Raw genomic sequence first — 27,470 nt, forward strand, 5'->3', positions numbered from 1 at the left:
TATTTTCTACATAGAAACGAAAAAAAAAACCTGAGATATATTTATCATTACTTTAATAAATATGTATATCTAGATCTTAGTTCTGTCTTACTTTGATGTCCGCTGTAGTATATATATGTTCTTCGAAATTCAATCGTCAACTCTTTTCAATTCTCAGCTTTTGAGAAAAAAAACCTTGTTAGGCGTAAGAAGATGAAAGTCTAGTAACAAACGTATAATCAAGATGATCCAATATGCCAATAAGACCTATCCTAATGTTATCATCCATTTTCATTACTGGAAAGATAAAAGATTAATTCTAAAATCTAATGACTGATTGCATTGCAAGTTTATGATACTTTTCTTTGATTTAATTTTCCAGTCTTTAAAAGTTTTTATGTTCAAGACAAGTATTTACGCATAAGAATCAGACACCGCATGTGTATGTGACGCTTGTGTTAAACTCCCCGTTCATACTGATTGCAAACCTTTGCCATATGAATCTCCAACGAAACTCCATTGACCTTTAACGTGAAATGCACATTTCTATGTTGTGATGTTATGCTATTGTTTCAGAAAAAGGGAGAAAGTTTGGTACCATTAAAACGTTTAATCCCGCTGCAAATTTTTGCACCTGTCCTAAGTCAGGAATCTGATGGACAGTAGTTGTCGTTTGTTTATGTAATTTATACGTGTTTCTCGTTTCTCGTTTTTTATATAGATTAGACCGTTGGTTTTCCCGTTTGAATGTTTCTACACTAGTAATTTTGGGGCCCTTTATAGCTTGCTGTTCGGTGTGAGCCAAGGCTCCGTGTCGAAGGCCGTACATTGACCTATAATGGTTTACTTTTATAAATTGTTATTTGGATGGATAGTTGTCTCATTGGCACTCACACCACATCTTCCCATATCTACATGTACATCTTCACGTGAAATAAAATCAACAGAATCTCACGTGAAAGTATAATCACATAAAATTTATAAACAAAGATTGTAAAAGTCATTTACTTAAATATTCATTAAAATAACGCAATCTTTGTAATTATGAGATAACTAACTTTTTTTACCCCCCCCCCCCCCCCCGCCCCCCATGAAAAAAATATAACAATTTTATAGTATATACACTTTATGGAAATAATTTGGACGTCATTTGAATGTATTCTGTCGGACATATTATACATCATAATCATAACAGAGAAGTTTCAAGTTAGTTAAAAAAAAGAATTGCATTGTCACTTTCAATTACATTATCTTAAACGATGTCATCATCAGTCATCGTTTGTGCAAAATAACGTCTGCTTTTCAAACAAAATAATCGATTTGCTTTAAAGATGCTGGAAATTTCTTTGACCTTGATTCCATGTTCCTAGAAAAAAAAGAAATCCAAAACTACTCACAAAATACCACCCCATTTTTCTAAAAAAAAAGAAAGAAAAAATTAAAACAAAATAACTGTTTATCTTTTTTGTTTTTCGTATGTTGTTTCTAATTTGTAGCGTCAGGGCTTTTGATGGCTATTTCTTTCGGTGTGTCATTTTCTCGCGTTTCAAAGCCGTATGACAACCTATAGAACCTACTACTTCATTTGATTTCTGGTGGAGAGTCGTTCATTTGTAGTAATCACACAATCTATCTATAATACTAAAATTACGAGGTCCAATTTGTCAGCCGTCATCACGTAAAAACGACGAATCAAAGAATTCAACTTTATATATAACTAATATAGTACAATGGTGTAGATTAAAAATTACACCACTCCAGGCCCTTTTGTTTTCCACGTAATTAGTATTGCCAATAATTAAGAAGTTCCGGGTTGAGTCCGATACCGATACCAATGGTATATTCACCTGTTACCTATTACCTTATTTGTACGTTCGCATCTGACAGGCGCACCACCAAACGGTGTATTCAGGATTAATATGCTATATACACGGGTCATATTCACAGGGTTGACACTACTAGATTGTCAAATTGTTACCTATTGTATCATTTTAATCAGTAAAACTTTCTAAGATAACAATACGAATACTAACAAGAGGCTCTCAAGAGCCTGAATCGCTCACCTTAATTCTTTTGGTTAAATCTCTCATCAATGATTATTTTGGCTTTTCAATTTATTTAAATGTTTTTTGGATCGTCCTATTTTCTTCAAAAGCCAAAAAAAAATAATCATTTTCTCCTATGTTCTATTTTAGCCATAGGAGCTATGTTTCTTGACATACAAGGAAATAAAATATAAAATGTATACTAGATACTCTGAAACTCATTTAGCCTAAGTTTGGCTGAAATTGATACAGCAGTTTCAAAGGAGAAGATTTTTTAAAGTAAGTCAACATGATGAACAAATTGTGAAAAAAGTCTTTAAAGGGCAATAACTCCTTAAGGGGTCAATTGACTATTTTGGTCAAATTGACTTAATTGAAGATCTTACTTTGCTGAACATTATTGCTGTTTACAGTTTATTTCTATCTATAATTATATTCAAGATAATAAACAAAAACAGCAAAATTTCCTTAAAATTATCAATTCAGGGGCAGCAACCCAACAACAAGTTGTCTGATTCATCTGAAAATTTCAGGGCAGATAGATCTTGACCTGATAAACAATATTACCCAACGTCAGATTTGCTCTAAATGCTTTGTTTTTGAGTTATAAGCCAAAAACTGCATTTGACCCCTATGTTCTATTTTTAGCAATGGCGACCATGTTTGTTGATAGATCATAACTTCGGATACAATTTACAAACTAGATATCCTAAGGAACATTCAGTTAAAGTTTGGAAGTATTTGGCCCAGTAGTTTCAGAGGAGAAGATTTTTGTAAAAGATTACTAAGATTTACGAAAAATGGTTAAAAATTGACTATAAAGGGCAATAACTCCTAAAGGGGTCAACTGACCATTTCTGTCATGTTGACTTATTTGTAAATCTTACTTTGCTGAACATTATTCCTGTTTACAGTTTATCTCTATCTATAATAATATTCAAGATAATAACCAAAAACAGCAAAATTTCCTTAAAATTACCAATTCAGGGGCAGCAACCCAACAACGGGTTGTCTGATTCATCTGAAAATTTCAGGGCAGATAGATCTTGACCTGATAAACAATACTATCCCTTGTCAGATTTGCTCTAAATGCTTTGGTTTTTGAGTTATAAGCCAAAAACTGCATTTGACCCCTATGTTCTATTTTTAGCAATGGCGACCATGTTTGTTGATAGATCACAACTTCTGATACAATTTACAAACTAGATACCCTAAGGAACATTCAGTTAAAGTTTGGAAGTATTTGGCCCAGTAGTTTCAGAGGAGAAGATTTTTGTAAAAGATTACTAAGATTTACGAAAAATGGTTAAAAATTGACTATAAAGGGCAATAACTCCTAAAGGGGTCAACTGACCATTTCCGTCATGTTGACTTATTTGTAAATCTTACTTTGCTGAACATTATTCCTGTTTACAGTTTATCTCTGTCTATAATAATATTCAAGATAATAACCAAAAACAGCAAAATTTCCTTAAAATTACCAATGCAGGGGCAGCAACCCAACAACGGGTTGTCTGATTCATCTGAAAATTTCAGGGCAGATAGATCTTGACCTGATAAACAATATTACCCCAGTCAGATTTGCTCTAAATGCTTTGGTTTTTGAGTTATAAGCCAAAAACTGCATTTGACTCCTATGTTCTATTTTTAGCAATGGCGACCATGTTTGTTGATAGATCAAAACTTCGGATAAAATTTATAAATAAGATACCCTAAGGAACATTCAGTTAAAGTTTGAAAGTATTTGGCCCAGTAGTTTCAGAGGAGAAGATTCTTGAAATAGTTTACGACGACAGACGACAGACGACAGACGACGGACGCCAAGTGATGTCATAAGCTCACTTGACCCTTCGGGACAGGTGAGCTAAAAATCTGGACTAAAATAAGGCGTATAGGTACAGTTTTCAATTTGTTAGCGGGCATGACGTAAAACAGCGAATCAAAGAATTCAACTTTATAACTAATATAAGTACACACCCGTGATATCGCGGGTCCGTGACTGAATTAAAGTATATAACTATGCCTAAGCCTTATTTTAGTAATTGGTATTGTCATCTGATAAAGTCATGTCGATTATAAGATACACAGTTTTCTCTGCTTTCAAATCTTTCTGTTTGAACCCATCGACCTGGAACTTATCAATTATTGGAAATATTAATTTTGTGGAAAACAAAAGGTCCAGGCTATCCAGGAATGGTTTTTTTTTTAATCAACAGCATTGTCCTATATTAGTTATCTTAGAAAGTCTTGCTGATTGCTGAATAAAGCTACAATGGGGAACAATTTGACAATGATTGAATTTAGTAGTGTCAGCCCATTGATTATGACCCGTGTATATAGCAAAATCCTAAATACACCGTTTAGTGGTGCGCCTGTCAAATGTGGAACGTACAGATAAGGTAATAGCTAACAGGTGAATATACTATTGGTATCGGTATCGGATTAGACCCGGAACTTGTTAATTATTGGCAATATTAATTATGTGGAAAACAAAAGGGTCTGGAGTGGTGTAATTTTTAATCTACACCATTGTCCTATATTAGTTATATATAGAGTTGAATTCTTTGATTTGTCGTTTTTACCCGATGACGGCTGACAAATTGGACCTCGTCATTTTAGTATTATAGATAGGACAATGCTGTTGATTAAAAAATATTCCATTCCAGGACCTTTTGTTTTACAACTAATTAATATTACCAATAATTGATAAGTTCCAGTTCGACGGATTCAAACAGAAAGATTTGAAAGCAGACAAAACTGCGTATCTTATAATCGGCATGACTTTATCAGATGACAATACTAATATCAAAATAAGGCTTGCGCATAGTTATATACTTTAATTCAGTCACGGACCCGCGATATCACGGGTGTGTTCTAGTATCTACTAAGAAGCCACTATTTAACTTTAAAAAAAGGGGGGGGGGTGCTTAAGTTTGTTTTTGTCTGAGTCAGAAATGAATGTGCAGAAAGCAGCCGGTTCGTTATTTGATATTCGATATTAAAATTTAGTGGAAACTATCAATATTGAAACATTCAAAAACACAAACAGCATGATACAAAGAGTTGAAAGAGTTAGAAGTAGAGAAAAGATATGTAGGAAATCGTTTTTACCCTTTCAAGCAATTGTAAATTCTCTTTGTCTGTCCTCAAATAACCCTTATGTAAATCGCACATTTGACTTTATGAAATTTAGATTTTTATCAATAAAACAACATCAAATATGTTCTTTTGTATATGATATTTCTAGAAAAAAAGAAGATCACTCTAGTAACATTCAAAAAAATAAATATCTATAATTATGGACAGCCAAAATAAACAGAAAAATAAAGTGAAAACATACAGGAGACCACTTAAATGTCATTTAGACCCCTCTGATCTTTCCTAAAATTAGACAGGTCGGTAGTTAATATAAAGATAAAATCAATACTAAAAGCAATTTGGATAAACTTTTTGTCTTCTAAATTTACGCAGGGCTCAAAGATCCAGTTTGATATTCAAAATATATAGAGAAATTCTATCAGAGACCACTCAAATGACGATGAGATCCCCATGGTCATTCAATGTTCATAAAATTCAATGAACGTTTAGAAAATATATAATATTCGGATGTTAGCAAAAGGATTTCCTAGAATGACGATATCTACGGAGGGCTAAAATTGTCACTTTTTAGCTAACAATCGTCTAAAAATCTTGTCAGAAAGCTAATTTATGTATCGTGTATAGTATACGCAGATAAAAATCATTACTATGCTAATTACTACACTAAGTTCTTAGACTCATGTTTCAACTTTTGAATCTTGAGTTCGTTAAAATTATGAGATGTAGTAATTAAAAACGAAGATTTTGTTTGAATATAGTCATTTTCTTCTGTATTGAAAGCCAACTAACTTTTAAATCCTAATTTTTTATTATGTTGTTGAGCGATTCGTGTGAGAATATGTCACCGTCCTAGCCTGACTTAAGTACTAAGAAAGCAAATGCTCTAATCAATTTGTGCGTGTAATTTGTGTAAAATGTTTCTTCCTTAAATTACAGCATATCTCATACTTTTGCTTTTTGGATGAGTGGTACACAAAACATATAAACGTTGGAACTGACTTTTTTTTTTTATTGATTGATAAAGTGCCAGTCAATCTTAATAAATTACTTTTCTTGTGAAATGATCGTTAGTAAGAGGATCGGTGTAATAGAAAACTTTACCATCTGAACAGTTGTACAATTTAGGATCATCCACAGCAATATCACCCAAGAAACTTTTCAACTTTTCTCCTTCAATTATGAACTGGAAATACAAAGATAATACGAAATTCTATAGTTTCAAATGCAGAGTGCACTTATATGAGTGATAAAGAAGAAAAAAACCAGTAAAGTAACGAGAGTATACGAAAACTGAAAAAAATATATAGGGAAAAATACCAAAGGGACATTTGCACTCATAAATCGAAACCAAACTGACAATGCAATGGTTGATCGTTCCAGATGAATGTAAATAACAAAATAACAAAAATGGCTCCTGCTGCATGAAATTTATAAAGTATTGCTTTCATTTCTTTTTGGGTAAACTTAACAGTAAACTTGGTTCCAACATGTGTCGGTAAAGCAAAGCACAACGTACAGTTTTTCACAAGTTCCGCAAAGCATTTTATGTATTCTTTTCAAAAGGAACGCTCATAGCAATAGTTTACAAAAAGGATGAATATGTATATAAATGCGTTAAGAGTTATGTATGGCTGGACTGGGTTGCACAAACGTCTATTAAGTTAATAGACTATTTACTTCTAATAGACTATTAAATATCTAATTGACAATTAGTTAATAGAGTGATTTAATAGCGTTTTCAAAGTTTGTTACAAATATGAGTTATACATATTTTGATCCAATCAAGTGTTTATTTGTTGTTTTTTTTTGGTGCTATTATCACGTTAGCGATTGCTACAAGATATTTGTGGGACATAGAATCTGATATAAGTTAAAAGTATATCTAAATAAAATCTGATCTAATTAAGAGATTTTACACTTTTTGTAATAAAGGACAGTGCTGGTGCTGAAGTTATGTTGACGTTAGGACATTTGTGAATAAAAAATCAAGTTTGCTAATTATGGAAGATCAACATTTATCTTACCTCCTCTACAGTTCTATGAATATTAATTGGTTAACAGCGTGTATATTCCATATAAGATTAGTAGGAAGGCGGGGCTTATTTCAATACACGGTTAGTAATGGAGTTACGATTGTTTGGCACTATTTGGTCATTTAAATGTACTGGAAGTTCTGTTTAATATTGTTATATTAAGGTTGTTAATATTAAATTGTTATTGTTCACATTAGTGTTTTTGTGCAGACCAATGGAAGCAGGTTCTTAAAATTGAACACTTTGACACTTTAATATAAAAATAAGAATAGGTGGTATGATTGCAATGAGACAACTCTTATCGGTGAGGTAAATTCGTTACACAGTGTGCTTGTGACCTAATAGCGAAGCTGGAACCTCATATAAAATTTACTGACCCCCGTATATATTGTATTAGGTCACTAACACAATAGGTAACTTATAGTATCTCATTGTAAAAAATGAATTGAATACGAAACTTGTATAAAACTACAATTTGTACATAAATATTATTACAAAATGGTACCACAACAAATCATTATTACAAAATGGTACCACAACAAAACTGGCCAAAACTATCTAGGGTATTCATGCAAATGAAAACAACTTTACATGTGGTGTTTTCGACGCGCTTTTCTGGATTGACCTTCGTTAGTAGGGCTCAAAACCAAAATTTGAATGTATTTATAGTATGAATAAGTGAGGAGCTTGATGGCTAAAATGGGACATAAATGGAATAGGCACCTAAAGTTAAATTACTTGAGAGTTGGAAAAAAAAAGAAATTTGAGAACTGTAAGTAACTATTCAATATCTGCCTGGAGCACTCTCTGCTTGATAGTATCGCTAATTTTCGTAAAATAAAAAAGAAAATAAGTTGACTAAGTGAAAAGTATTTAGTAAATAAAGGTCCACGACTAAACTTAAAGAAATAAACAAAACAAGCCAAGGGTTATGCTGCATGATGTGTGACTCACAATTGTGTAAATATTATTGGTATCTCTAGTACCAAGAAAACGTTTTAATTTTTTTAATGGCGAAAAATGGAGGTCTATGAGTGTTTTCTCTATTCTATCATAAATAAAATTCTAATTATAACTTAAAAGGGGCGTGACACTATTTTATCTTAATCTATTTGGTAATCTTGAATGTATGAAACAATGGACTACATGTGGAGTCGTCCATGCAAAATTATGCATCTACAAATGCACTTAATTTCAAAATATTTCAAAATCAATGTTCACATTTACTGCATCTTTTTGGAGAAAGTTCGATAAATAACTTTCGGGATATTTCCTAATTGCTTTAGCAAAACTTTAGAATTTTATTTCAGTTGATATATGCTGATCAACGTATTGTAATGAGGAAATATATAGAGATAACTTTTATTTTCTATTTAAATTGCCTCTGAATGAAAATTGTAAATTTCTAGAATCTGAAAGACTTGTGTTATTTGATTTTTAAAAGCATAAATACCCTGAAAGACTTTGTTTGTTCACCGACTGGAAATTGTGCTTTTATCCATTCGTCTCCTTGATTCCCAGAAACCTGGAACGCTGCTTGTTGTGATAACGTACCTGTTTGTCCCATTTGTTTAATATAAACTTTCAATCTTCCAACTTCTGTTTAGAAAAAATATGATTGATCTTTTGGGTCATTTGCATAAAAAATCCCCTCGCTTTATTTCCTTTTAATATTACTAATGTATAAAATTCAATTTATCTACATAATTTTTGTAAAAAAAAAAAAAAATAATAATCTTAAAAAAAACCCTTATAATAAAAATATTGTTTATATTATTGATTGTTTAAATTTTTATATTTAATAACGGTAAAAATGCAAAAAAAAAACCCAAACAGTTATGTTGATGTCGATTGTAGCTCAAATCTTAATTTGTATTTTCTTGAGTGTTTTTTTTCGGAATTAACACCGTTTGTTTAAAAGGAGCTGTGAAATAAATGTTCATTAACACAAAACACTGAAAACTGAATTATATCGAGACTATACCGACTTAGTACTCAGTTCGTTGTACCAGAAATGTTGTTTTTGCAGAGTGATTTTATCTTTATTTTACATTCTTTGTCCGTTTTCTTTTAAATAGAAACCATTTTCAAGCTATAGATAAGTTGAAAAGAGATGTTTAAAACCATTTGAATAATTTCTACGAACATTGCACTGCTGTTTTGCCTCGGTCTTCAGTTCTCTTTCTAAGTCGTAATTTAAAAGAGGCGGAAGATTTCAAAAGGGACATTTCCGCCTGTCCTAAGTCAGGAACCTGATGTACAGTAGTTGTCGTTTGTTTATGTAATTTATACGACGTCGTGTTTCTCGTTTGTCGTTTTTTATATAGATTAAATCGTTGGTTCTCCCGTTTAAATGGTTTTACACTAGTCATTTTGGGGCCCTTTATAGCTTCTTGTTCGGTGTGAGCCAAGGCTCCATGTTGAAGGCCGTACCTTGACCTATAATGGTTTACTTTTATAAATTGTTATTTGGAATGAGAGTTGTCTCATTGGCACTCATACCACATTTCCTATATCTATTCATCCTCGAGAAAAACTAACATCGCCATTGGGAAAAAGTAAAAACAACGAAAAGTAAAACACGTTTATGAAACACAACTAAGAAATATAAAGAACGTACAACAAACCCTAACACAACTGAGGGGATAACAGGTAATCCGATCTTATTTGCTAGTGGCAACTGTCTTATTACACATTGTTAGTACACATCATTTTGTGATTGTGTTTATGACAGCTGGAACATATAAGAAAAGAAGATGTGGTATGATTGCCAATGAGACAACAATGTGTTCACCAGTGACATGAACTGTTTTGTAATGAAGTATAATAACTGTGACTACTGTACCTAAACAGCTATATCTAACAATAAGAACATGTGGTATCAATAAATACCATGTAGTATAACAAGCTATGGAAGATGTGATCAATTTGAAGCCACTAGTATTTCATGCAATGGTTTCATAATTTGTTGACAAATGCTTACGGTTGTATCCAGCTACTCCCCACATATGATACCATAATTCAAAACAAAGACCACATGTTGTAGCGGGAAAGTACGGAGATAGTATTCTTGCTTTGTCATTTTCTTTTATAGGAGATGATGATTCCATAAACATATAATGCCCTGAAATAAATAAGAAATTTTATTCATTTAGCTGTAATATGAAGCAATTATAAATTCAAATAACATATAACTTTATATTTTGAAATATATATATTTTCTTACTTAATTTCTTCTAGTTCATAAGGAAATAATTCTTTGATACATTTAGATCAGCAGATATGGATGTGAAGTTAGCAGCCAGTTTGTTATTCTTTATTCAATATTCAATATCCAACCGGCTGCTAGCAGTCGGTTGGATATTCAAATTTATTTTAAAATCATAAAAAAATATAATATTTGATAACATTAAAAGCATGATTTTTATAGTTGAAAGGAGCAAAAAGATACATAGGAAATCGTCTTATGACCCCATCAAGTTGTCTTAAAATCTCGTTGTCCTCGAATATAAACCCTTATCAATGCGTAAATAAAGGCAACAGTAGTATACCGCTGTTAAAAACTCGTAAATCTATGGACAAAAAACAACAAAATCGGGATAACAAACTAAAACTGAGGGAAACGCATTACATATAAGAGAACAACGACACAACATTAAAATGTAACACACACAGCAACAGACTAAGCATTAGACAAAATCCGATGAGAATAACAAATATAACATCAAAACCAAATACATGAATTTGGGATAGAAAAGTACCGTGACACGTCTTATAGTAATGTGAATTCACACTCAAATATATTAGAAAACAAATGACACAACGGAAACACAACGTAAAAACGTTACACACAGAAACGAACTATGATATAACAATGGCTATTTTCCTGACTTGGTACAGGACATTTTTAAAGAAAAAAATGGTGGGTTGAACCTGGTTTTGTGGCATGCCAAACCTCGCATTGTTAAATATAACATTAAAATGACAACATAATATTACAGGACTACAATACAAATAAACAGGAGAACGTATTAGGCAAAGAAACACATGAATAATAGATAACAAAAGGCATCAGGTATACAATTCAATACGTCAAAAACGCGCCTCGTCCACACAAGACTTACCACTGACACCCAGATATAAAAGTTCGAAAGTAAAAAAAAGGTACAAAGTTGTACAGTTCTGAGGATCAAAAGTTGAAAAAGGTTTTGCCAAATACGGCTAGGGTTTTCTGCTTGTGTTAATAACATCCTTATTATTTAGAACAATTTATGCTATTGCAAACAGTAAATTTTATCAAATGAATATAAAAGATATACATTATAAAACTGACGTCTTAACTAATTACAGAAAACAAAACCCTCCAATACATAAGGAATACATAATAGATAATACATTGAAGACCAACACAGAAAAGTAAGTTGCATATTTGTCTTGATAATATATAGGTTTTTATCAATAAACGACGCTTAAAATGTTATTTTATAAGTAATATTTCTTAAAACAAAAACTGACTCATCACTCTAGAAACATATAGAACTATAAATAGAAATAAATATGGAAAGCCTAAAAAACAGAAATATATAGTGAAACCCTACCTAAGACCGCTTACATGAGGGTGAAACCCACCAGGTCTTTCAAAGTCTCTCTGCATTGAAGACCTGTTGGTGACCTTCTGCTTTTGTCTTCTCTATGGTCGAGTTGTTGTCTCTTTGACAGATTCCCCATTTCCATATTAATTTTATTTAGATAATAGGTAGATACAAACGTGACTAAAAGGAGTATATAGTGAAAACCTACCTAAGACCGCTTAAATGAGGGTGAAACCCACCTGGTCTTTCAAAATCCATAAAATTCAAGTAAATCATAGAATCTGTATATATAAAGGTTGTATCAAAAGGATTTCCGAAAATAATGTCATCTTCGATATCTACAGACTGCTTTAATTGTCAAAATTTCAGGACAAAGGGCACAGGGCACTGGTGAGAGCCCCAATATCTCTCAATCTTTCTAATATTATACAGACATTTAGATAATAGGTAGATACAAACGTGACTAAAAGGAATTTGGATACACTTCCTGTCTTCCATGTTTACGGAGCACCCAAAGTGCCAGTTGAATTTTCAAGTTATGTAGTGAAAACCTACCTGAGACCGCTTAAATGAGGGCGAAATCCACCTGGTCTTTCAACGTCTATAAAATTCAAGTAAATCTTACACTCTGTATATATAAAGGTTGTATCAAAAGGATTTTCGAAAATAATGTCATCTTCGATATCTACGGAGGGCTTTGATCGTCACTTTTCAGCTAAAATTGTCAAAATTTCAGGGCAAAGGGCACAGGGTACTGGTGAGAGCCCCCATGATCTCTCAATCTTTCGAATATCATGCAGACATTTAGACAATAGGGAGATACAAACGTGACTAAAAGGAGTTTGGGTACACTTCCTGTATTCTATGTTAACGGAAGGCCCCAAGGCTAGTTGGTGCTCTGAAAACATTGGGGACAGGAAGTGTCACAAAATTCCCTTTAGTCACGTTTGTTTCTACCTATTAAATATTTATTTGGCTTTTTTTAAGTTTTTGGATTCGAGCGTCACTGATGTGTCTTTTGTAGACGAAACGCACGTCTGGCGTATATATAAAATTTAGTCCTGGTATCTATGATGAGTTTATTTACAACCACTGGGTCGATGCCACTGCTGGTGGAGATTTATTTCCCCGATGGTATGAAAGCCCAGTAGTCAGCACTTTTTGTGCTGACATGAATTATCATTGATATTGTTATATTTATAAATTAACTATTTACAAAATTTAGAATTTTTTGAAATACTAAGGCTTTTCTACCTCAGGCATAGATTACCTTAGCTGTATTTGGAAACACTTTTAGGAATTTTGGATCTCAATGCTCTTCATCTTCGTACATTATTTGGCCTTTTTTAAAGTTTTGAGTTTTAAGTTGGATAGTGGTGTAAATCATAGAATAATAATATTGTTTTTATCACACTTTGTGTTTTTTTTTCTTACAACGTTCATTATTTTGTTCGAAAACGAAAAATATAAGGATCTCCCATAATTGTATGTTTATTTTCCTACCGTTGCCACCTCTCCCCAAGGTATGGTCATATGTCGGACCTGTGCGTCGAGTAGGTGTAGTACCAGAATTCCATATCCATACAAAGTTTGCTTGTTCATCATGTTGCCAGCCACACATATTTTCATCTTCAAAATCACAATAATTTACTGGTTCTACATCTGCATAAAAAATAAAGGTAAAGTACTACATATTAATATGATACCTTGAAAATAACACAGGAATGCTTTATTCTCATTGTGTTATGCCAAATCTTAAAGCAATACATTATTTCGTTTTATGTACAGCAATGCCAAAAAGTAACGCCTCAGTCAACAGGTTGAAATCTATCATTACAGTCTAGTCATCTATATTGTCAAGGAAGAACAATAGAAACGATGTATTTTGTATTATTTATTTCTATAGTAACTGAAGGGGTGTTTTGATGCTAATACGCCTTCCATTTTTCTGTCCGTAGATAACTTAACCCCTTTTGATGAAATACATGGTTTAGCTAAGTTTTATTTTGAAAGAACACGTTTGCAGGAAAGAATGAAATATGATGAACACTTAACAGACTTACATTCACATGTAGGAACTTGGTTACTCCAAGTTGTACCATCACAAGTGATCAGTTTCTCGCCAGTTATTTTGAGTGGTGGAGCACATGTGAATTCTGATACAGCACCATCATGACTTCTAGTGACTGTAATATTTTCTGAAGATTGAATATCATCACAACCTTGTCCTGAAAATAAATAATTTTCTTGTAATATTTGTTAAATTGATGATATCTCGTCTGCTTTTCTAGATGATTATACATGTATTCATTAAGTAAATTTGACTGTATGTTTATGTGTGATTGATTTATGTCTTGCCTGTATGTTTATGTCTGATTGATTTATGTCTTGACTGTATGTTTATGTCTGATTGATTTATGTCTTGACTGTATGTTTATGTCTGATTGATTTATGTCTTGACTGTATGTTTATGTCTGATTGATTTATGTCTTGCCTGTATGTTTATGTCTGATTGATTTATGTCTTGACTGTATGTTTATGTCTGATTGATTTATGTCTTGACTGTATGTTTATGTCTGATTGATTTATGTCTTGACTGTATGTTTATGTCTGATTGATTTATGTCTTGACTGTATGTTTATGTCTGATTGATTTATGTCTTGACTGTATGTTTATGTCTGATTGATTTACGTCTTGCCTGTGATGGAATTTGTAGAAGCTGGACATTGATGGCTTACGTTCTGTTTTGATCGAATTTGTAAAATAGTTGGTTAAATATTTCAGCTTCACGGAATTTACCGAAGATGTAATTTCGTTTCCCGTGCTTTCATCGCTTCATTGATTTCTGGTGTAAATAAACAAACCCGACGATACTGATTAGAAGAATACAAAACTTACAAGGTGAGCAATATGGTTTCTTATGTGCAAAGAAGCCTACACCAAGCATCACGGTATTGTTATTGGCAAGGGTTTCAGTGCACTATAGGATACTATAGTGTCAGCTGTTGCAAATTTAATTATATAATTTAGCTTTTAACAATGCACAGTTCTATATTTGACAATGACCCCCAAGACAATCATTTATACGATCCATCAAACCCAAAAAACATGCAACACAGTGAACTCCCAAAAAGATGTTCGCATGTGGGGTAGACAGTTTGATGATCTTTGAAGTACTCGTACATGATGATTTATTCTCTGGAGTTGTCAGAGGCTGATTTAGAGGGGGACAGGGGGCATGCCATCCTTTTCTGGGAAAATTTCTGGATCGGCCACTGGTTGTTGGACCATAATAGTCCCAGTTTGGACACAGTGGTGATCAGCAGTCATTATAAAAAAGAAGATGTGGTATGATTGCCAATGAGACAACTGTCTAAAAGAGACCAAAATGACACAGACATTAACAAATATAGGTCACCATACGGCCTTCAACAATGATCAAAGCCTGTACAACATAGTCAGCTTTAAAAGGCCCTGATATGACATGTAAAACAATTGGAACCAGAAAACTAACGGCCTTATTTATATAAAAAAAATGAACAAAAACAAACATGTAACACATAAACAAACGACAACCACTGAATTACAGGCTCCTGACTTGGGACAGACACATACATAAATAATGTGGCGGGGTAAAACATGTAAGAGGGATTCCGATCCTCCACCTAACCTGGGACAGTGGTACATGTATAACAGTACAACACAAGAACGAACTATAAAAATCAGTCAAAAAAGGCTTAACTCATCAGATTGCCCATTGATATATCAAAAGCACTGACAACTTCATTTGATATGTCTGATTTCAATTTATTCACATCATCAGGTCTTACACTTAGTATATTTTTTCGTGATTACTATTTGGTTGATTATGTAGGGAATCACTGAAGCATGACTGGAGAAGTCGCCCCCCTCCCCCTTATTGTCCCAGCTGACTTGAGAATCTGTCCCTCTTTAACCGTTAACAGTGGCGGATCCAGAGGGGGCGTAGAGGGCGTACGCCCCCCCCCTTTGCTCGGACTTTTTTTTTTTTTGTAAAATGTTTAATCAGACTAGGTTTCGTAAACTTTGCCATTCCCGTGTACTACGATTTAATTTTTATGCGACAACTCTTGACTTATAAAGATATTTTTCTCTGGAATTTACTGATTATCAAAGTCATGTGATTCGCTATGATGGCTTTGACCTACAGTGCGTCGAAGAAAACGTCTCTCAGTCATTTTGGAATTCAAATTACAGTAACACATTGCGTAGGCTGAGGATGACAATCATGACACCTTCAAAGCGACACAGGATTTAACAAGAACGTATTGACTTCTATTTCACTATTCCACCAAACAGAAAGTAATGCTCTAGACTATTACACTCTCATGAAAAAAAGTTCCACAGCAATAGTATCTAACTACGGAAACATGTTTAACCCCAAACGCCCCAGCCTATTTTAAAATAATATAGCTGAATAATAATCCCCAGTCAGTATAAGCTCTATATAGATTTAAAGTTGTAAGTACGAACCATTTGAATTGAGGAGGCAGTCTTAGATATTTGAGAGAGAAAAAAATACTGATTTTTGCCTTAAACAAAAATTCTGGACGCAAAACAAAAATCTTGTCCACGTTTTTGCTATTAGAAACGAAAATTCCCAACAGAATTATTTAGCATTAAATGAACATGATGAATAAAAGCGGGCATATTATTTTGTGGCAGGGGTTTTCATGTCTGACCGAATGTCTGTTTCGCCGAACTGATATATATGGAATACTTTTTCAAGACCAGACTGCAACCTGCCTGCTGGGTATGACCTTTATGTATCCATTTGTCGGCCGTCATTCATATATTCGTTGTCATTTCAGACTCATTCTTAGCCTTTGACTGATTTGGAACCCTTTACTTCACATAATGTTGTTGGTGAAACATATCAACCAAACATTTGGATAAAAATTGCTTGTAGGTTTTTTTAACTCGTGTCGGTCGTATTTCAAATTCAATCGAATAGCCCAGCGTATATCGTGTTTACAACAAGAAATCTGTGAGGTTATTCTAACTTAACTTACAACATACAGTCGTGCGAGAATTTTCCATGTCTATGTTATAAGCTGAATCAATTTCTTGTTTGTCTGTAAAAGTGTTTCAGGTCAAATATAGAAGGTCGTCAAATTCCTGACTGGAAAAAGTTTCTTTGCGTCAGTGAGAACCAGCAGGCCTTAATCAGATTTCTTGGCGAATCGATTGTTCAGCATCATGGTAGATCAACTGTTACTATGATACATGAGAAAGTCATTTATCTAGATAGCACTTCCAGGGACCCTTGATCTGCTCAGAAGGAGTATTCAGGTTTAAAGAATTATTTTGTACGCCCGACGAAGTAGATACCCGCATGATTTTACATGCTGATCATGTAGACAAAGAGTTCGGTGGGAAAGGCACCAAGGGTAGGATTATGATACATTCACGGGATACAGATAATCTGATCTTATGCGTTCATTACTTCCCCTCCATGCAGCATACGCGTGAGCTATGGTTTTAAACAGGCACTATAACTTGCACACAAGATTTGCGCCGCTATCTACCTGTCCACGAAATATGTAAAGTCTCGGGTTTGTCCTCTGTAACATTCTACCAGCCGCACATGTTTTAACATGATGCAATACAACGTCATCCCTGTTAAGGATCGGTAAGCGCACTGTTTTTTTAGTCTTGAAGGACAACCCAGATGTTTTTTTCCGATTTGTCAAACCTTTCTAATTGTGACATCGATGGAATCTATAATGCAGCTCGAGATCTTGTTGAAACATGATCTCAAGTCAAAACTCAAAAAAGATCATTGTGACCTTAACAAATTGAGCGTAAAATTGGCTAAAATTGTCTGTTCTATGGTCGGGTTGTTGTCTCTTAGGTACTTTCCCCATTTCAATTCTCAATTTTACAATTCAAAATTTCTCCCTTGTCAAACTTCCTACTTGTGAATCTACTTTTAAACAATATGTAATAAGAGCCTCACTCCAGACATAAGAAAAGAAGAATGACTTGTTTCTTTCTATCTCGAATGTCAGATGTCGTATGAATTTCTGCAAGATTTAGTTTGCATTTGCTTCGAAAAAAATCTATCATGTACAAATGCATGCCCATGTCAGGCAAATGACATTTGTCGAAATGTTAATACTCGTCTGGTTGCAGTTAGAAACATTGATGACGACGAAGATGTAGATGTATAAGATTTCATTTTTCTGTTTGTACCTTATAAATCATTGTTAGCAATCGAATGTAAATTAAGCAGTCCATAATCTTTTCTAAACAATAAATATAAAATCTGCTCAATTTCGAAATCGTGGGAAATATAGTAATAATCTATCTTGTGGAAAAAGATATGTGAAAAAAAACAACAACAAAAAACCCGGCCGCATGGTCTCTGACCTTGACGTGGTTGCTGGGCTTAAACTATAGGAGACCATAGAACGTAGTAGGTAATACCAGCTTCGATCATAATTTTCTATTTGCATTTGTTCTTTTTTCTTCGTGTTTTTGCAATGCTGTTGTCAGCTTGTCTTCATTTTATAAGTTTTTAATGTCCCTTTGGTTTCTCACGCCTTTTTTGTTTACAAATGTTTGTAAAAAACATCTGTGCTGTACATAACCCTCTCCCTGATCATATTTTTGGAATACTTGTAAACATTATAGCCAACTGTTGCTCATTTAGTCATCTGTATATGTAGGATGGGGTGTTTTACCTGTTTCTAATAGACGTTTTGTTTTTATAACTTTAACCCCCCCTTTTTCTTCGTTTGCATTAATTTTTACTTCTGTAAAGCAAAGCTATACACAGAGCTTTATATTCAACCAATTTTGACGTTAATGTTACACAAATTTCGAAACAAATCATTTATATATAATAAATACTCTTTCACATCCAATAACAGAAATTTTACATTTACCTAGAAATTGACGAACACCTTACTATCAAAAGACGTAAAAAACACATTTTGTTTTTGACAAATTATTAAAGTTCAAATCTAAAAAAAACATCTTTATATCTTACTAGTAATGAATTGAATACAAAAAAAAAAATCAAATTTAGAAATTGAAATAGGTCAAGGTCATTGTTATTCAACAGCTGTTTGAAAATTTCAAATTTGCACCATATATGCAAAAAAGTCTATCTAAAGTAATTTTTGACGATAAAAATATAAAATAAGTTCTAAATGTAGATACAAAAGATATTTTTTCTATAAATTAGGTGTTTTTGTTTTGCTCCAAACGCATATATTTAGGAGAAACAAGCTATCTAAATGTGACTGTGCATTTTCTGAAATTTTTGCTTTGACCTTTGACCCTTATTTAAAAAAAAAACGTGACCACGGCAGACAACGACGACAACGGTATTTCGATGAGGTTTGTTCTCTTCTTCCCAATGATATAAAATATAGCCGTGTGTTATTCCGTTAAGGCAAATCGATCAAATTTGTTGATTGGGCACCCTACTACATGTGTTTGGTTATTTATAATACGGTCGTTTTGATTGCGATATTTTAGTACAGCGGCTTCGTGATGAATTGTGCACATCCTGCTACAAGCATGAAATTTGGCATAGACCTTCCTCAACTATATCTCTTTTATTTCAGATAGGGAGGCATTTGAAAAAAATGTCTCACTTCCGGTGAAATTCAAAATGGCGGACATGAGAGTTGTCTCATTGGCACTCACACCACATCTTTCTATATCTATCATACTTAAATTAGCCAAATATCGAAGGCTAGTATGTTAAAAGCTGTTATCAACATGCTACTATCATAATATTTGGTACACACCTTTGTTATGTACTACTTTTGGATATATGATATAGATTAGATGTCTTCAAAAACCCTACTTCCGGTAAAATATAAGGGAGGGTAATTGAAATGTGTTTTAAAGTAGTGCTACTATCATTATATTGTGCAGGAACCTTTCGTCGGTGCTTCTAATGGATACAATGTATAAGACATATGTCTTTAAAACCCTTACTTCCGGTGATATCCAATATGGTGGACATAGAAATATTGATAATGTTTCATTTTAATATTCTTTTTTTTTCAAAATCTAAAGAAAATGTTTTTTTTAGCCAGTCATTAAACTTTTGGCTTTAAGTCATCGTCAAAACAAATAATTCTATTCAGCTTTATATGTTTAAATACAAAGTTAACACTTCCGGTAAAAAAACAACCAAATTGAATATGGCGTAAATTACAAAGATGAGTCCTCAATCAATATCTTCGATGTAGAGTTTTGGCTAGATCGATTAAAACAACATAAAATAGCTAAAGTTCTTAAACATCTTTAGAATGACTAATTTATGGCCGCAAAAACTTGTTTATTCACAGTCGGAGAGCTGATTTTGATCGTGGTATTGTTTCTTACATCTGTAATGTACAAGCTCCTGATAAGATGAAGAGGCCTCACAAAGAGTTGTCCAAAAGGGTTCCCATAGATCATATTTTTCCCTTCGCCATTCATAAGCGTCTGGACTAGTTAGCATGGGAACCTATTCCAAGCTTGTTACTCATTCGCACCCGCCATGGTATATTGCACGTTTTACTTGCTGACCAGAGACTAGACCAAGTCGTGGGAATAGCCCCAATAAGTCCTCCCTCTTCCAAAAACCATGTGTTCTTGCTTCGTTAACCCCATCTCATAAGTTTGTTCCATCTTATAACAAAACCACGTATCGTTCTATCAATGACTGGTGATGTTGGCTGATCAATCATCATTCTAAATGATAGAGTCACATCTTCAAACACCATCCATATCACCAACGCAGTTCATTTTCCAGCAAACGTGTAATCTCTCAATGCCTAGTGTATTTGAAAGGTCATGGACATATTTATATATATCTCTGAAGCTTTTCCCACTTCCAATTGCAAGCCAAAGTTCGTCTGCCCCTATGTCACTGAATAGCGAAACAGCAATGACAGCAACATCAGTATCGACTGTTCGAGTCATCATGACTCAGTTAAGTCTGTGTTTCACTGCATCAGATACATGCATCTTGATTTAAGTGTCAGCCTCTTCATGTAAACATGGTGCTGAACCTGAAACATCATCATGTGGTGGATAACACAGAACATCCTGACAATTGTTGCTACAACTACCTTTTCCTCAAAATCTATTGAGCAAGCTGTTGCGAATAAAAACTAAAAAGTTCTTTCTTATTGTCGTCATCTATCAGAAAACTTTGCCAATTTTGAGGATTTTTTTTTACCCTGGATTCGTCTGTGTTTCCCCTTTCCCCTTATGTAGCTCTTGCTTCTAATAACACATGCTCAGGATATTCTATCTCATCTACCTCGTGATGTATTTCAAGTGTATCACCATGCTCAGATTAAGAGACTGATACTAGAAAAATGTTGCATGTGTCTGATGCAATGAAACACGAACTTGCACGAGTCATGATTCAAATAGTCGTTACTGATGATGCTGTCATTACTGTTTCGCTATTCCGTGACATAGGGGTAGACGAACTATGGATTGTGTGTGGGTTCAATGCCAAAACAATTCTACATCCTATGCATCAGAAACAAGAGCCATAATATTTACAGTGTAAATGGACACACACTACAACAAGTCAAGCATAACCCGTACCTAGGCCTACAAATTACGGAAGACCGAAAAATTGACCACCGACATATCAAACATGACACAGAAATCAAATTCAACACTAGACTTTCTTAGACGAAACTTGAAATACTGCCCATAAGATTGCTAAAACCAGCTTCATCTCGCTCGTCAGATCAACGATGGAATATGGAGCCATAGTATGGGACCCCTACACGGTAACAAGCATAAATAAGCTAGAAAGGATATGTAACGTCAAACGGCAAGATTTATCACCAGAGATTACAAGTCAAGAGAGGACGGATGTGTCTCCAATATGCTTGCCTAACTGGAACTACAAGACCTCCAGACAAGACAAACAAGCCAGAAGTTGATATTTATGTACAAAGTGGTTGAGGGGCTGATTCCCGCTATTGAACCAGACGAATTTCTCAAAAAAGCTCGTCCTTAGAGAAACATAACTGCCAAGAAATTCGAAGAATACCACGCAACAAATATTGTGGAAAAGCAAGTAAAGAATAGCTCTAAGTATTTTGATATTCCACTAAGCAAAACACCACAATACTCTAACTCATTCTTTGTAAAGACAGCGATCGCGTCGAATCAGCTAGACGACACTATAGTGGGCAAATCAAGCGTAGAGAGCATCAAATCTGCTAAATCGGCGGCGCTCTCTCAAGTCATTAAAATCAATTCAGAATTGCTATCGACAATGAATTCATACAGATACAAATACAGAGGATGCCGCGGTCGTTGTTAATGTGGAAAATCGGTTCTCCCGTGCACTACTTTGTTTGGTGATGACTGTGAATAAACATGTATTTTTAGCTAAATAGTAGTAATTTGAAAAATGTTTAAGTACTTAAGTAATTTTATTTTGTTTTAATCAATCTATCCAAAACTCTAAATCAAAGATATTATAAAAAAAATTTAAAACAGAATAATATAAGTGGTTTTGAGGATAACTTGAAGCCACAAGTTTAATGATAAGCACAAAAGAAACAAAAAACATTTTCTTTACATTTTGAAAAAAATTGAATATTGAAATAGAAAATTGATATTTCTATGTTCGCCATTTTGGATATTACCGGAAGTAAGGTTTTTAAAGACATATGTCTTATACATTATATTCATGAGAAGCACAAAAGAAATGTTCCTGCACAATGTAATGATAGTAGCAATACATTAAAACACATTCCAATTACCCTCCCTAATCAAAGCTTATTCTAGTACTATGTCCGCCATGTTTGAATTTACCGAAAGTAGGGTCTTTGCAGACATCTTATCTATATCATATATCCAAAAGTAGTATATAACAAAGGTTTGCACCAAATATAATGTTAGTAGCCTGATAATAACACCTTTTCACATACTAGGCTTCGATGTAGGCCTGATTTAAGTATGATGTCCGCCATTTTGGATTTTACCGGAAGTGAGCCATTTTTTTCAAATGCCTCCCTATCTGAAATAAAAGAGTAATAATTGAGGAAGGTCTATGCCAAATTTCATGCTTGTAGCAGGATGTGCACAATTCGTCTGAAATATGCTTGTAGCCGCCGGACTATTTAGTTTACGCACGAGTGAACTCGGGTGGTTTACAGTCATTCGAGCCATTGCAGTCAAAGTGTACAGTAGCATTTTGCCAAGTAAAAATATAATAAATTAAATAATTTATTTTCAGATTTGCAGACCACTTGTATATATGGGAAACCGGTACCAGCTTCGTAATATTGGTGTATTTAAAGAAGACATTATTGTTTAATAAACTGAATGTTACTTTTTTCCTTTGTTATTTCAAGCATTCCTGTAAAGTTTTGTCATATCAGTTCAATAGTTTGAGAAAAATCTGCCATGTGAGAGTTTGTGGTTATTTGATAAATAGTTTATGTTCGTTTGAGTTTACAAATAAGAATTAAAAGGTTATTATCCTGAAATGATTAACCATTTTGTTTTTAAATATCCCCCAAGTTGATATGAAACCTGGTAAAACTGGTACAGGACATATCAAACTCATGAGAACCTATAGCGTAATTCCACCTGATAAGTCTTCTCTTCTTTTGTTTATGGACAAATGATGGATAGTGTATTGTGTAAATAATTGCTTAGTGCGATTGAATCAAGAATAAATATGTTGGCAAATCTGTCACAATCAAATTATTTTTATTTTTTACTTTTTCATAATACAAATATTCGCGGTTTGTTTATGAATAGTTACAACAGTTTGTTTCATTCATAGGTGTAATACCACCAAATCATGGTACGTCACATCCGATTGTATTAATACCACCAAATCATGGTACGTCACATCCGGTTGTATTAATACCACCATCTCATGGTACGTCACATCCGGTTGTATACGAAAGTAGGTATACAAAAATATTCCCTTGAATTTGGCAGTTGTAGAAAATTAACCCTGCATTTCAATGCACTTAAATTTTTCTGAGTCATAAACATGTATGTTGGGTGTCTGAAAGCATCATTCCTTTTTTAATTGATGGTCTTATAAAATATTTTGGAAAGTTAACGTTCCATAGTTTCCAAAGCAGGTAACCAGTAAATAACAGTGTAAAATTTGGGTTGTTTACTTCCGGTGATGGTTACTTTCTAATATATGCAATGAAATGTAGTGTGAAATTTTCACTGTAGCACTGGAAAGGATTAAACTTTATTCATGCAAAGTATTTCTTTGGTTGAAATAAAGGTTAATACTGTAAAAAAAAAATTAAAATGCCAATTTAACAAAGACTAATAGGGGAAAATCAATGGTGGTATTACACCTAATATAGCTTTCGAAGGACATGACGTTTTCAATTTTGCAGGATAAATTTAAAAAAAAGTCGGTTGTATTTCGTCTGAAGTGCATTGTTGAATCATACATCCATGCTAATTAATAACAGCGTCGATTTTCAACACACAAACGTCCCTCACAAGAAGCAAAACTGGTGTTAGACACCACATTCAGTACAAGCAGATTCCTTAGACTGTTATTGCTTCTGGGGATATATTAAAGATAATTCGGGAAATATCTTAGATAGTTTGGGGCATACTAGGCATACTCACGTATACATATAGGTGGTGGGCGACTCCATCTGTCGCCTGAACATATGACAATTTTTGTTCCAAACAACTTGTATTTACGATAGCATCTGAACTTTGCGATTCTACCTCTTGCTCGCAGTCTCACTCTACCATGTGCTGGATTTTCTAAGGTTGCACAATTTTGACCCAAAACTGAAATCCAATTTATAAACATTAGTAAAAGGAGATTTAGCAAATACTTTAAGTCCAATAGGACAAACTAAAGACTACTGTTACATTTTGTGACAGCATATACAAAAAAAAAAAACCCAAAAAAAAAACATGAGAGACCAGCTTAGTTTAATCTATTAGCATTTAAATAAGCAATTAAATTGAATAATATTATGTGGAAAAAGGTGGATTAAACCTTGGTTTATAGCTAGCTAAACCCCTCACTTGCATTACAGTCATATAAAATTCCATTATAATGTAAAGTTATCCTTGATATTTCACTATAAATTGAAGGAAAGAAAAAAATATGACATAATTGACGTTGATAAATACTGAAATTTTGCCAAAATCTGTCAAATTGCTGTTTGGTATATCATTAGGCGTTCATAGTTTAATGGTCTTTTCACAAATAATCTATCATTTTGTAAGAAATTCAAAGTACATGTAAGTGCTGTAATACTGTGAATTCAAGTTTGGAAGACTTTATAAAAAATACCGTGGCTGTAAACAAATTCAGAGCAAAAATTTAGAAAGTTTGTAATGATAGAATAAAAAACAGTCATGTTCTTTATAACTTCATTTGAATATTGGTAGTTAATTTTAACCGCCAGTAAACATAATAATGCATGTCAAGTAGAAGGTGAAAGGTACCGTATGGCTCAACTAATTATCAGTATATCTATATCATATTTCTCTGTTTCCGTTTTTTGTATGTTGCATCACAACCATTAACAATGTATTCAGAATATTTGAAAAAAGAAAGAGCACCTCATAATTAAAGTGTTGAAAACGCAAGACCCCTTTATATCGCTTTTACCGTAAGATGTGCAATATTTCTAGACCGTTTAAAAGAAATCCAATAGTCCTGACACATGTTACTGTACACACTTTATTATCTTAAAAACTTTAAATATGAAATTTTTATTTTGATCAGAATCTTTCAATTTACATAAACTATTTCAAATATAAAAGAAATATTGTCTAATTCAATTCCGAAAACACAGAGCGTGATTTCTGTTTCACATACATTACATTTCATAATCCTACTATTTCTTTCGAGTTAAGTTGGCCTAACCAAATCTATTATTTTCCAATGACGGGTGTTTGTCAAGCAGGATCATTTCATGTATTACTTTTTTCCATTTGATTATGGACTTTACGTTTTGAATTTTCCTCGGAGTTCAGTACTTTTGTTATTTTACTTTTTATAACTTATAGGAGTTTTTTTAATCTCTATAAATTTGACGTCGAATCACAAACACAGTATTCAATGGATTTTAATATTAGACTTTGTCCGCGACTTTTTGGCTGTGACTTTTTGTCCTGTGACTTTCTGTCCTACATTATTTATGACCTGTCTTTTTGTATTATTAAATGTAATTCAATTACCTGTTAAACGTTAACATTTTTAAGAAATCTCTCTTTATTTTTGGTGAAATTGATTATTGATATATTATATCGGCATTGGTTGAAAGATCGTCAATGTCGGATGACGAATTTATATCTTCTACTTGATTATTTTCAACAAGTAACGGCTCAAACTGATACGGTTGAATATGTGAGAATTGCCTTGAAAACTGCTGTCAACACCGTTCATTGTTTAATTTTACAGGAATATGATCGACTTCGTCCTTTTTGAGACATTTTCTCAGATTGTATCCACTGACGTCATCACGATCACGTGACCGGTATCTCATTAAAAATCAAAGATTACGACAAGCGCTGGATTCTTTGACCATTAAAAGGCTGTTAAATGAGGTTTTGACAAGAAAAAAATATTACAATATGTTATTTGACCAATATTTATTAATTAATTAAAAAAAAAAAAAATTAAAAAAAATTGTGTCACGTCTCCTTTAAATGACAAAAAAATATCATAATAATGATTGGTTTGCTTGGTGTTTTGATAGGTTTAACCTATGATGCTATGATTGTATAAAAAAGTGCTTTTTCAAAGTCTCGCGAGAATATGACAGTTACTTGCCATTTGTTCCGTTGTTTGATATAGTCGTTCGCTCGGTTTTGACAGGTTTTTTTATACAAAGATGCACTCCAGGAATTCTTACCTTGCAAAGTATTCAACATTAAAAATGATAACATTAATTGCAAAATTATATTCCTCATATTCGTAAATAAATTTAGCAAATTTCCATTCAAATAATGACCACAAAAATCCTTTTAAACCGCCACAGTCAAAAGTCACAAGTACTTGAAGACAGGAAGTTAGTACACATTGCATTATGTACTAATTGGTTACATGATATATACTACTAAGTATTTGTATATCCTCCGTTATAAGCAGCAATTTACTCTTTCAACACCACACCATGCTTAAGAGATATCATAAACATGTTTAATTTGGTTGTATTATCATAATTATAACTGTCCAAAGGCAGGAGCCTGAAATTCAGTGGTTGTCGTTAGTTGCTGTCTGCAATATTTGTTTCTCGTTTATTGATTTAAACATAACTCACTACGTTGACTTTTTCTTTTGAATTGTTTCTCGTGGTCTTATGCTGGTTTACTATACCGTATTAGTTTTGCTCAATATAAAAGGTCATACGATGAATTACAGTTGTCAAAATCTTCGTTCTTTAGTCACGGGTGGATAGAAATGGTGACAATCTACCGGCGACCGCTTAAATGATGACGAGACGCCCTAGTCTTTCAATGTCCATGAAATTCAATGAACCTTTTAGAAAATGTATATATACAGATGATATCAAAAGGATTTTCCAGAATGATGTTATCTTTGATATCTACGTAGGGCTAAAATTTTCACTTTTCAGCTGAAAATCGTCAAACAATCAGTTCAAAGGGCATATGGCGCTGTCAATCTTTCTTATATTGTGCAGGAAGTTAGGTAATATGAAAATACAAACGATACCAAA

General features: G+C 33.3%; 1 protein-coding gene across 1 annotated transcript; it reads right to left on the reverse strand.

The window, feature by feature from the left end:
* Positions 1–1,087: 1,087 nt before the first annotated feature.
* On the reverse strand, positions 1,088–26,808 carry LOC139481113 (MAM domain-containing glycosylphosphatidylinositol anchor protein 2-like). The gene is made up of 8 exons (XM_071264220.1): positions 26,646–26,808; positions 24,391–24,561; positions 13,812–13,976; positions 13,252–13,410; positions 10,140–10,280; positions 8,610–8,755; positions 6,225–6,306; positions 1,088–1,345 (listed from the first exon to the last, which is right to left on the reverse strand). Exons 1-8 carry the CDS (start codon positions 26,701–26,703, stop codon positions 1,305–1,307), a joined length of 963 nt encoding a protein of 320 aa, XP_071120321.1. The 5' UTR covers positions 26,704–26,808; the 3' UTR covers positions 1,088–1,304.
* Positions 26,809–27,470: the final 662 nt, after the last annotated feature.

The sequence above is a fragment of the Mytilus edulis genome, chromosome 7 (assembly GCF_963676685.1).
Source record: "Mytilus edulis chromosome 7, xbMytEdul2.2, whole genome shotgun sequence".
NCBI classification, from domain to species: Eukaryota; Metazoa; Mollusca; class Bivalvia; order Mytilida; family Mytilidae; genus Mytilus; species Mytilus edulis.

What these genes read in the sequence shown, in the direction of transcription:
- LOC139481113 (XM_071264220.1), bottom strand. Translation starts at nt 26,703, where the DNA reads ATGAGGAATATAATTTTGCAATTAATGTTATCATTTTTAATGTTGAAT. An exon ending in CCAAGTTCCTACATGTGAAT is followed by an intron (nt 13,411 to 13,811) that starts GTAAGTCTGTTA and finishes TTTTTTATGCAG; the next exon opens with ATGTAGAACCAGTAAATTAT. An exon ending in GGGAGTAGCTGGATACAACC is followed by an intron (nt 8,756 to 10,139) that starts GTAAGCATTTGT and finishes TTTTCTAAACAG; the next exon opens with AAGTTGGAAGATTGAAAGTT.